The sequence below is a fragment of the Cetorhinus maximus genome, chromosome 13 (assembly GCF_964194155.1).
Source record: "Cetorhinus maximus chromosome 13, sCetMax3.hap1.1, whole genome shotgun sequence".
Lineage (NCBI taxonomy): Eukaryota > Metazoa > Chordata > Chondrichthyes > Lamniformes > Cetorhinidae > Cetorhinus > Cetorhinus maximus.
In genome coordinates, this window is record NC_135891.1 from 94,790,197 (window position 1) to 94,803,128 (window position 12,932).

General features: G+C 43.2%; 1 protein-coding gene across 3 annotated transcripts in view; it reads right to left on the minus strand.

Annotated features, from left to right (window-relative positions):
- Nucleotides 1–12,932, minus strand: part of acsbg2 (acyl-CoA synthetase bubblegum family member 2) — a 55,327-nt gene that overhangs the window by 4,046 nt on the left and 38,349 nt on the right. For all 3 annotated transcript variants that reach the window (XM_078555836.1, XM_078555835.1, XM_078555839.1), the window contains exons 10-14: nucleotides 12,309–12,490; nucleotides 10,061–10,294; nucleotides 6,629–6,846; nucleotides 4,513–4,652; nucleotides 325–571 (exon numbers count right to left, since the gene is read on the minus strand). In XM_078555836.1, coding sequence (XP_078411962.1) covers nucleotides 325–571; nucleotides 4,513–4,652; nucleotides 6,629–6,846; nucleotides 10,061–10,294; nucleotides 12,309–12,490 — 1,021 coding nt within the window. The remainder of the gene's footprint in view (nucleotides 1–324; nucleotides 572–4,512; nucleotides 4,653–6,628; nucleotides 6,847–10,060; nucleotides 10,295–12,308; nucleotides 12,491–12,932) is intronic.

Genomic DNA, 12,932 nt, shown 5'->3' on the forward strand with positions numbered 1-12,932 from the left:
GATCAAGATGTTGGAAACACAAGATTTTCTTTTTTTTTAAAAAAATGTTTCTTTAAGGCTGTTTATTTGTTTCCTGCTGCCTTTTTCCAGACGTTTAAAGGAGCAACTTACTTCTGCTTGCCACTTTCCCTAACATAGGAACCTTACTATGAGTGTAATCACAGGCAGAAAAGAAACACATGCCACTATTGCATATTAAAACATCAACACACCAACTTGTGTGGCCACTGATTTCACTATGTATGTTTCAACTTGACCTACTTTGAAATGATAATATGGCACTAGTACTTGCATTTATATCCAAGGTACAGATTCATCCCTTACCCAGTTCTCCTCCCGGAACGGAGAAATCCTTTTCTAAAAGAAGCCACTTCTGAATTCGCTGTGCATTTGAAGAAGCCTTTTCATTCACATTTTTGATGCATTCCTGTATGGCACCATACACGTCAACATCCTTGCTGGTTAGGATTTCTGACACCTTTGTGGCTTTGCTCCCTATTTTTTGGCAGAACTGAATTGTTTCTTCTGTTAGGTTATCCTGCGGCTCACCAGTATCACTGTTTACGTTGCACTGGGACAAGGTAAAGCACATGGGTTTTTGAGCAGGTTGTAATACGCAAATATAATTGTAGAAATATAATTATTTAATTCATTGGTAGTATTAAAATAGCAACTTAATCCAACTGATAAATTGTCCAATATTACAATCCATTAGCATTGTAGAGGGAACAACACTATAATTCCAGTGAATTAGAAATAAAACAAATCATTTTGAAAGGTGTACTTTAAAATCTCAATATTTCTTACCCATATTAAAATTCCCTGCCAGCACTTTTTCTTCCCTGGTTTCAAACAAAGAAAAGTTATCTACTTTAGAGTCTTCTTCAGAAACTTCCTCACAGGACTAATTGCCCAAGAGATGAAATTACTCAAGGAATGAACTCCCTTAAGATATTCTCAACCAAGTTCGTATTTTATATATTCAACTAAGTAATCCTCAAGAACTTGAGATCTGTTGCATCAGTTCATTTTCTTGAACAGTATCCAGGAAACAGAATCGACTGCACACTTTTCTCAGGAAGACTTAAGAGTTTTAGCAGTGTGTTGAAGATGCCTTTTCACATGAAGAATGAAGACAGTCTAACGAGGTAGATAATCTCTTTATCATTTCAGCTTTTCTCCGCTCATCACTGATCAAGTAATTAGGAAAATAAAGAAGGTCCTTTTGCAAACATTCTGGATCTAAAGACCAAACAATAGTGTTTGGTGATGGTTGCCCCAGGCTGCTTTTTTATCCATGTAGACATACTCATGGACCAGATGTGTAATGGGGATACATGTTTTGTAACTGATGGGTTTTAAGTTGTCGAAATGGAGACCACTCATTTCCTGACCTTATTACAGCCTTGGTCCAAACATGGACAAAAAGAGAGCTGAACTCAAGAAATGAGGTGAGAGTCAATGCTCTTGACATCAAGGCAGCATTTGACCGAGTGTGGCATCAAAGAACCCTGGCAAAATTGGAGTCAATGGAAATCAGGGGAAGCTCTCCAATGGTTGGAGTCATACCTAGTCCAAAACAAGATGGGTGTGGTTGTTGGAGGTCAATCATTTCAGCTCCAGGGCATTACTGCAGGAGTTTCTCAGGGTAGTGTCCTAGGCGCAACCATCTTCAGTTGCTTCATCAATGACCTTCCCTCCAACATAAGGTCAGAAGTGGGGATGTTCACTAATGATTGCAAATGTTCAGCACCATTCGTGACTCCTCAGATACTGAAGCAGTCTGTGCCCATATGCAGCAAGACCTGGACAATATTCAGGTTTGGCTGATAAATAGCAAGTAACATTCGCGCCACACAATTGCCTGGCAGTGACCATCTCCAACAATAGATAATTAAACCATCTCCCCTTGACTTTCAATGGCATTACCATCGCTGAATTCACCACTATCAACATCCTGGGGTTACCATTGACTAGAAACTGAATTGGACTAGCCATTTAAATACTGTGACTACAACAGCAGGGAATTCTGTGGCAAGTAACTCACCTCCTGACTCCCCAAGTCTGCCCACCATCTACAAGGCACAAGTCAGGAGTGTGATGGAATACTTCCCACTTGCCTAGATGAGTGCAGCTCCAATAACACTTAAGAAGCTTGACACCATCCAGGACAAAGCAGCCTGCTTGATTAGCACCCCATTCACTCCCTCCACCACCAACGCAGTGGTAGCATTTTGTACCATCTACAAGATGCGCTGCAGCAACTCACCAAGGCTCCTTCGACAGCACCTTCCAAACAGGCAACCTTTACCCCCTCAAATGACAAGGGCAGCAGATGGATGGGAACACTACCACCTGCAGGTTTCCTTCCAAGCCACACACCATCCTGACTGGGAACTGTATCTTCATTCCTTCATTGGAGCTGGGTCAAAACCTTGGAACTCCCTCCCTAACAGCACTGTGGGTGTACCTACACCACATGGACTGCAGTGGTTCAAGGTGGCAGCTCACCATCACCTTCTCAAGGGTAATTAAGGATGGGCAATAAATGCTGGCCTAACCAGTGACACCCATGCCCTGTGAAGGAATAGAAAAAAAATACAGAGCTGAAAAATACTACAATCCATTAGGCTGGACCCAAGAACTAAGAGTAGATTTATGTCTGTGGCCCTGTTACACACTGATTTCTGAACTGCATTGCGCCTGTGAGAGGAGTGTGCATACTTCCTGTCCTCATCCATTAGCATGGCCTGGACACAATCCTTGCCTAGGCCCACTTTGTTTTGTAGTGGGATCAGTGGAACAGAATCATCTCTGAGGCCCCTGAACACTAGCAACAGGACTCTCCCTACTGCTCGAGGAGCGAAATATTGTTTTGTCAAGGAGGCGTTAAACCAAGTAAGTGTCAGTTAAAGCTTCATCTTAAATGGCTTCATTGTGTGTTGTGGTGTGTCAACAAAAACAATTTTGTATTTGTAGGTCACCTTAGTAGGAAAACATCCCAAGGTGCCTCGCAGGAGCATTATCAAACAAAATTCGACACTGAGCCACATATGGAGATATTTACGTCTGATGATCAAAAGCATTTTAAGAAGTGTCTTAAAAGGAGGAAAGAGAGGTTGAGAGGGGGAATTCCATAACTTAGGGCCTAGGCACCTGAAAGGCCCTGTGGCAAGTGCTTTGGTTTATATGTTGCTTGGATAAGACTATAAAACAGTCCAAAGGGAAGCTAATTTAGGCATGTTATGAACTTTAAAAAAGCAAATAGTAAATATATTAAAATGTTTGAAAGGAAATTAGTCCTTTCTACGATTTCCTCAAGGTGATCAGTGCTGACCCACTCCAACATTGTAATAATTCTTCATTCCAGCTTTTCCCCCCATCACAGTTAAAGGGATTGATGTTTATTCATGCTGCTGATACTTCTCCCTGCTCTCCTCTACAATGTTGCACCAAAACAAATAATTGTAATTACATTTAAAACCAAAGAAGAAAAATATCTGACAATGGAGGTAGGGGTAAATACACATTGCATTTACCTGTAAAGTTTCCTTCAATATTCTATACCAACTGTGAATACGAAATATAATCCCGATATGTACAACAAAAAGCAGCCTACATCCAAATGGGCACAAATGAACAGGGTAGGAGATTAGCTACTAACAGAGGACTAGATTAAGATTCTATTTTAAACACGATACAAGAAGCAGAATTTAGATGGAGGTTGAGGAAGAAGAAAACAAATAGCAAATAAACTGAAATAAAAAAAGCAAGGAGCACAATTTACCTCAACACAAGAAGCATTAGAAATTAAAATGCTGGAACTGTAAGCATAGTGAATAAAAGGAAAAATAATGTCAAAGGGAACATGAAAACATATTTCACCACAAAAATATTCAGAGATACAGAAATGATTGGAATGAAGAGTAGCTTGTTACATACAAGACAAATTGGGACAATGTATGGAAGGGTAGGAAGTGAGTTAGTGGCTAGTGGTGGACAGGAATCACCACACAGACTGATGAAATAAAGATGACTACTCAAAACTTGTCCTGTTGCATCATTGCGATGTGACTGGCGCAGAACATGATGAACATCAGCCACGAGGACAACAGCACTGGAGCAATAAGTGAGTCTAGGGAGGGGAGATTGGGCAGGGGAGGGTATATGGCACCTAGCAGCGGTCCACAATGTAATGCAAAACAGCGCTACAAATATATCAAGGGGACATAATGTTAATTAGGTGAATAAAGTCAGATCATAGAAAAACTACTTATTCAAAAGGGAGATTAATGGAATGAGCTGTAAATGTCGAGTTCCGATTGAAACTGGATGGTGGACTGGCAAATTGAAATAGAGATGAGTTTGATGGGCTTGCCTCAGTTTTCATTTAAAAATAAAATTAAAGCCTCTGCAAGCTCCCTTCACTCCCATCGGGATACCTTTGATGTTAAATAACTTCTGAACATATCCATACAGCTCTACAGCCACTATAAATAAAAAAATAAATACCTTCAGTGTTAATAACATCGATAGGAATTTGCGTTTGTCTCCTATCAGCATGGCATTGCTGATGATTGGTAAACGTTCCTTTACAGCGTCTTCAATGGGAATAGGAGGTATGTTTTCCCCACCGGCAGTAATAATCAACTCTATCACAGAAAAACACGGATAATTAACAATGAAACATGAATTCCACAATGAAGGTGAAGGACTTGTATTTATATGGCACCTTTCATGACCTCAGGATATCCCAAAGCACTTTTGAGGCAATTAAATACTTTTTTTTTTGAGGTGAAGTCACTGTTATAATGCAGCATTATTACAGCACTAAGGCTAGTTAAGAATTTCCGGTTAAGCCCCCAGGAATCAGCAAGGCAGATTTCTCCGGGTCTCTGCCCAGGTGTACTGACCGAACACTGCACAGGTATCAGAAATAGGTAGGTCACAGTGCACATCTGTAAAGGAAGTCACCTGATTTTTCTCTTATTTAAAATTAGCTATAACTGGATTCTGTGGTTGCAGATGCAAGAAAATCTCCCTTAGCATTAGTAGAGGTTAGTTAATGTGCAAGATCATTTGGTGGATAGGATGAGAACGGTCATGTATATTCCTGTTTATACACATGAAAGTTATCATTGTGATGTTGCAGATAGTCAGTAGGTCATCTCGCAGGACCTCACCATTGCTCCTGTTCATTTTGAACTATAACATTTTCACCCCACAAACTACAGGGCTAGATTTCCACTCATGTATAGTCAATGGACTGAAGATCTAGTTCTATATGGTTCATTACATGAGATTGCAAGAATGAATAGAATAGAGTGGGAAAACCCTGCAAAAGACCAAATGACTGTACTGGGAGTAGTTTTCAACCCTAAACCAAAACCTGTGGGACTACTAATGACATTCCTGTCTGCCAGTCTTGGGCATACCAGCTGAGATGATATGTAGTACAGTGACCATCCACTGAACCTTTGGACTTCAGAAACTTGAGGTATTTCTGAACTACCTTTTTAGGGGATGGCTGGAAACTTGTTTGGGGTGAATTCTTCGCTACCCCAATGCTAGTATCTTGTCTGATTAAGAAAAAAAATCAAGTCAGATCTCAAACAATCAAATCTATTAATCCTGCAGAATCTTTGAGGTGCATTTCCGAAATGAAGTAAAGTTCTTACCAATAGTTTTGAAGTCATTATTTGCAATGACTCCTCCCCAAATTTCTGCATGCAACTATCTACCTTGGAACAGATTAAATGAGAGTACCTCCTGTGTCCATTCCCCATTTTAAAAATCACTCATTGAAGGAAATCCCTCCCTAACCCTCTCTATCTCCTCCAGGCCATACCTTAAAATTTATCTCTTTGACCAAGCTACCAATCATCGATCCTAGTACCTTAAAATAGCTAATGTCTAATTAATTTTGTGGCTAAGTATTAAATGTTGTTTATAACGCTCCTCTGAAGCATCTTATGACACACTATGTTAAAGATGCTACCTAGATGCCCGTGGTTGTTGTTGGGTCATTCGAACAAGAATCCCAGAGCAAGCCACAGGGCGTGGATACTGTTCTCACTCTCAGTTGCTGAGATGGCCACGGGTCTGTTGGACAGAAACTGAGTGTTATGACAAAAGGGTTGCTGTATTGTCATACTGTGTCGGTTGAGCGTGGAGAGCTTTCAAAAGGAGTTCAAAAGCACAGACTTCCTGGTAATGGTATACAAATTTTGCTAGTGTTATTAAAAGGTTTCCAAAAGGGGTGAATTTTAAGTTGGAGGAAGTGACAATTCAATTGCTAAAGCCATCATGTTATTATGAAATACCCAAAACTTTTTTGCTTAAACTTTTATTTTAAACATTGGAGTCTCAGTTACTTGGAGAAAAAAAATGGTGGATGAAAACGTTTCATCAAAACACTTTGAGCGATCCATTGGGAAAACAATAAAGTGCCACACATTGGTGGTCAGTTTTGCAATTACACACTGGTAGCCTCTATTATAAAAGAAGGCAATAGGAAAATGACACAAAGGTGTGACATAAAAATAAACTGGAAATAAAGTTTGTGTGGACATTAAGAGAAAATGTGTATGCTTTTTCTAAGATGTGGACAGATTATGAACGTAGTTACCTTTAATTCTTCCTGTGATATATAGGAATCCTTTCTCGTCATGTTTTCCCAGATCGCCTGAATGTAGCCAGCCATCCTCATCAATTGCTTCTTTGGTCTTATCCTCCATGTGCAGATAACCCATGAATACATGCCTGCCCCAAAAACAAATCTCGCCACAACCATCCTCGTCAGGATTGAAGATTTTTGTTTTGCATCCTGGCATCTCCTTCCCGCAGCTAGAAGAAACGAACCCATCAATAATGTAAAGTAAAAATATGGAATAAACTTAGGGGTTGAAATTCCACACCGAGTAAACTGGTGGTTCTAGTGCATTTTACCTGCCATATTTCATGTAGTGGTGCACAGAAGGCACTTGTGCATTTTAATTTTGCAGTCCCTTCATTTAGATGCAGCTGACATGTTTCCCTGCACCATGAGTGAAGATATTGGGATTTCCTGTACACCAGGTGTCTTCTTTTGTATGGCTTTAGGAGCAGAAGTTGTCTCCACAGCTTCAATGTCAAGTTCCCTAGCCAGTCCAATGCCCTGCTGGACAGCAAGTGTAATAACAAGATCTCACTCTCAAACATGAGTCAGGGGCAAGATGTTATTGTCAGCTCCATGGTTTGGTCACAGTTTCGCCAGGTGAGGTTTTAAAGTGCCGCTCTTACATCAGGTGACCTCATCGGCCATGTCCAGTCTGGGGGAAGAGTGTGGAGTAATGGTAATGTAACTGGACTAGTAATCCAGAGGCCCAGGTAAATGCTATGGGGCTGTGGGTTCAAATCCCACTACAGCAACTGGTGGAATTTGAATTCAATTTTAAAAAATCCGGAATTGAAAATTAGTCTCATCATCGATTATCGTAAAAACCCATTTGGTCCACTAATGTCCTTTAGGGAAGGAAATCTGCCGTCCTTACCTAGTCTGGCCTACATGAGACTCCAGACACACAGCAATGTGGTTGACTCCTAACTGCCACTCGGTTCAAGGGCAAATGGAGATAAGCAACAAATGCTGGCCTTACCAGTGATCCCCACTTCCCGTGAAAGAATAAAGAAAAAAATTTCAACTGAAGGTTGTAAACATGCTCTGGGAAAGATTAAAGTCTGGCTGTTGAGATGTTAGGCAAAAGGCAATGGGCAGAATTGTCCCAGATTTGCACTAAGTGCAGTAGCAGGTGGGAAAAACGATGTTTTACCTGCTGGCCACAATGGCGGCTTTTCGCACAGTATCGTCCCAAACCTGCCAAATTAATTATGCATTCCCGGGATTCACACCGTTTCAATGGCAGGAGGGCTCCGATTCGCCTGTCACGCCATCACCTCACCTTCATCACGCCAGGCGCCACATTTAAAGTACAGCCACGCTCAGTGATTCCAGCCCAGGACTGCAGCAAAGAGGACATGGCCCCGAAAGACAAGAAGACTGCAGCCCTTGAGCACCTTTTGGATGCCGTGGAGGCCTGCTATAATGTCCTCTACCCCCGCTCTGGCCGCAGGAGGGGCAGCTACATTACCACTCTGGCTTGGTAGGCAATGGCAGTGGTGGTCAGTGCCAATGCTGCACAGAAGAGGTTGGCCATCCAATGCAGATAGAGGATGAATGATCTCATCTATGCAGCCAGTATATGGCAACTATCTCATCACTCCAAACTCACACACTTAAGCCCATCACACATTCGCCGGAACCTCACTCACTGCCAGCTCGAGGGACATCACCACCCATTCTCACACACACACCCTCATAAGTCCATCTGGCCTCATCTCCTCTGGAGACTGCCTCCTCACCATCTTGAGGCCACTTGCACAGATCATTACACATGTGCCCCTACACACGCCCTGGGCTAGCCCCCTTCCCCAGTGCAGTTCTCGCCCTGCAGCCTCTTCCCTTGCCTGAAACCATTTCTCCCCCTTCCCCAAGCAAGACCTTGCCCTACAGCCATTAAAAGGCCACCCACATATGGCTGATCTGGTAGGTGCAGGCCTACCCGTGAGCCCCCCTAAAAGCGATGTGGTGCTGTCTGTGAAGCCTGGCGCTGATGACTCAGTGCTGACCAAAACAAGGTAGCAAACAAACCTTGAAGTCCCGAGCGAAGTGCAGCCCGCCAATTGCACGCTTAATATATGCTGTTGTGAAACACGTTGGCGTATTTTCCCCACCGACATGGGCGGACAATCCAGCAGGGGTTCGTGGGGGGAAATTAGTCTGGCAGGCTGGCCTTATAATGACATGCAGATGTACTATAATGAGGTTCCTGACGTCTGATGGCAGGGAATGCGGCCCGCCATCGACGGGCTGAGTGGACGATCGCAAACCAGTGATGTCGTAAAACGGATTTTTGGTCTTCTCGCCGTATTGTCCGCTCACACCACTGAACGCCCGATGTCAGCGGGCACGGAAAATCCCAGCTAATGAGTTTATTGGGGAGGATGTTTTCCTCCAGGTTTCACCGGCGTTACGGAGTTGGAGATGTTCAATTCGTGTTCAGGAGTAACGATGTAAAAGTGTCTAAAAGTTTGAAATTGGTCATTTTCTGCTGAGGAGAGGCAGGGCTGCTAATGTTCAGGAGGAAGGGAGGATAACCGGTCTCAAAAAGCTTTTTAAGGATGGGGATCCAATAATAATAATAATATTAGCACCAAACAAAAGAATTCAATGCAAAGTTTTACAGCAACAGCTTGTAGCTGCCCATAGGCGTATATTATTCTCTAAGTCTACAGAGGCCCAAAGTGCTGACCTTGCATCAAAAGAACACACCAGAATTCCCAAGTTCCGAAGAAGAGTCATCCCGGGCTCAAAAGGTTAACCCTTTTTTCCTCTCCACAGACGCTGCCAGACCTGCTGCGTTTTCCTGCATTTTCCGTTTTTATTTCAGACGTCCAGCGTCTGCAGTGCTTTGCCTTTATTTCAGAATTCCTGGGGCTGTAATGACCGGCCTCCCAATAATGTTTTCAGCGAGCTGTGCCCGACGGAGCAGCTGGAACCCCGTGCACCATCAGCACAGGCCCATCAGAAAACGTGAGGCTAGCACCTTACAAGGGCAGAGACCCCAAACGTCTGCTGCACCTGAAATACATCAGTGCTGCCAGTAACCTGGAGCGCAATTTCATTCCTTTGAAATTACAGTTTCCAAATGCAGTGTTTTTTTTTAAAAAGTTGGAAAATTTAGCTGCTTTTCACCTCAAGCTTTGTTGTTGCTTCTTTTGAGGCAGCAACTCACTTTGAGGTACAACTTCGCCAAGGATTTATACCAATATGTTTCTGGTTTGTATGACTCAGTGGTAAGAAGCAGAGAGTTTCACATCATCAGGGGGACGCACAGTAAACATCTTTGATGGGTTACCAGCTACTAAAACCCATTGCACCTGGAAAAGAAAACTGCTGTTAAACAAAAAGATATTGCTCGATGTGGCAATTCAAGTACAGAATTGAGGCGAGTGGCACTACCTGGAAATTCTGAAGGCATTGGGTACGGAAATGGTGTGTGGTCCCGAGCTCTCACTCATTCCATACAGCTCATATACAGGGATGTTGAGGCTAAGGAAGAACTCCAGCGTGTCTTTGGTTATCGGAGCTGCTCCGGTATAACATTTTGTGCAACGAGTCAATCCTAAAGCGTTCCGAACCCTTTTAAACACAAGCTTGTTGGCCACCCGGAAGTCAAACAAGACAGTCATATTTCTGAAGAACAGAACACAAATATTTATTTCAAAGGACTTTGCTACTGTAAAAACGTTAAGTGGTTTATCATTTGTGGTGACGGTCCATATTGTTAGTACGCTACAAAGCTATGTAGTTAATGGGGAGATGGTGGCATGGTGGTAACGTCACTGAACTAGTAACCCAAAAGCCCAGGCTCATGCCCTGGGGACATGGGTTCAAATTCCACTGTGGCAACTGGTGGAATTTAAATTCAATATTGGAATATAAAGTTAGTCTCAGTAATGGTGACCATGAAAGTATCATCCATTGTCTTAAAAACCCATCTGGTTCACTAATGTCTTTTAGGGAAGGAAATCTGCCGTCCTTAACTGGTCCGGCCTACATGTGACTCCAGACCCACAGCAATGTGGCTGCCTAGTAACCACATGGCCTAGCAAGCCACTTTTTTCAAGGGCAACAGGGGTGAGCACTTACCAGTGACGCCCACATCCCATGGAAGAATAAAGGAAAAAAAATGCGTGGGGGAATTTGGATTGAATTGGCATAATAGGGATTAGAAGAGACATATTCTGGTTGTAAATCGAGGCCCTTCTCCCTTTCACCTGATGCCTTGTATCGGATAGATGAAAAAACTGTTACACCAGGAACAACTGGTACTTTAATGTTGCAATAAATGTTGCAAGATATTTTTAAAAACAGGCAGAGGCAGTGGGCCTTCACAGTTCAATCAGTATAGTACTCAGACTATGGTGAAGACTCTATCCATTGTATTTGAGGAAAAGCCATCATCGTCAGAACATTTGTCAGTGAAACTGTCAGTTTGTCTGGGATATCTGCTCCTTGTGTGGGCATTGACACTCGTCTGCAGCTGTTAATGCGACTGAATTGGGAAACCTGTTTGGGTGGGAGCAGAGTGCCATTTTTGAAGATTTGCCTGGGGAACAGTAGAGGTAGGTGGCTTCGACATTTTGTATACCTTTGGAGTTTTGGAGAAATGTTTAATCTCCCTGCCTGTTCCCAGCACAGAAACTAAGTGATAAGCTGCGCTGTGATCAGATGTTATGAGGTTTACAGAAGCAGCCTCGATAGACAGGCTTCATTACAGGAAAAGTACAAACTAAATTGTTATATCTCAAATTTAAATATATCATGAAGCTTAAATATAAGCTGACTGGAAACATTTTTTTTAAAAAAAACTGCAGGGCAGGATTATTTTGGGGTCAGGACCCTGATGCCAGGATCAAATCCTGTGCCCGACCCTGCACCGCTGTAGGAAACAGTCACCCCACTCGATTTCCAAAGGAATGGCCAAATTAACGGCCAGGGAGCATGCTTGCCATTCAATTGAGGATGGCATGAGGGGTTGGGGTGGGGGTAAGGGTGGCATTCTCCTGATGCTGGAGGTACTACAGGAGGCCCTTCAACACAGAAGCGCAACAGGCCGCCCTTGCACATAAGGGAGAAAAAAAGGGGTGCCTCAAGATGGAGGTGCCCTCTCAATGTCAGATTGCCATTGTGACAGGGAGCCCCTCCACAATGCAGGCTGCAAAACACCTTTCAGCACTGGCACCAGGATGGAGGGGGAGGGAGGGTAAATGTTTCTGGGGCACTGGCTTCCTGGTTTGGCACTCGGAGACCACCCACTTTCACTGACAATGTTTCCGGCCACTGGGCCAGGCCTGTCTGCCAACTAGATGGTGCTCGAGTTAACTGCCTTTATTGGCTACTTGCCGTTCATGGATGGGTAGCCATTTCACCATGACCTGGCCTGTTTGAAAATGGCCCCCGAGGTGGGACTAAGCCGGCAAAACTGGCACGTCGGCCGGCGGTAGGAAATTGCAGGTTGCCTGCTTCTGCTGACGACAAAGTTCAGCTCACAGTATTCACGTCAGAAACAAAAACCCTTCGCTGCACGGAGTTTACCTGGGCAACCTCAGTTGTGCAGTTACGAGACAATTGAACAAATGGTTGCAACGAGAGAGAGAGAGAACTAGACGTCACAACATTATAGTACACCCTGCTTTACACATACCCATTCATGCGATTTAGATTGGTTTTTAAACCAACATCTTTTGCCCAAGAAGCCATTTTCCTCTTTATGGTCGAGGATTTTGTGCCTACAGTCTTCATTTTCTCTTGCATCTTCTCCCAGACACGAGGCACACCCATAAATGCTGTAGGATGCACCTCCTTCATCGTCGTCACCAAAGAGCCCTGAAGTAAACCATAATTAGAACCGAAGAGTAAATTTATTTGCACCCCAAGTAATTATTTCAGTAAGGTGTACTGTGAAATTGTCATACCAAGAATCATACATATTTATCAAGAAAAAAGGGACTCCCAAGTCACAAGCCCTATTACAGTAGTGCTTTCAACAGGTGCTGCAGGTAAAAGGCCTGACATATCCACACATTATGTACAGTAGCACTAAATAAGTGGATACAAAATAAGCTGATCCTTCTCCCCTCGGTGTTCTTCACTCCATAAGTAGATTAAGGGTAAGATTTGTACAGGCAGTGACTTCTGGAACATACTGATCTCCCCAATGTCCTTGGCCTGGTCTCCTTCATCCTTTTCTATCAAACCGAGTAACAGGGAAGCGCCAAATTCAATCCCAATCACTTTAATGCCAATTGCAACTCAACAATTTGGATCA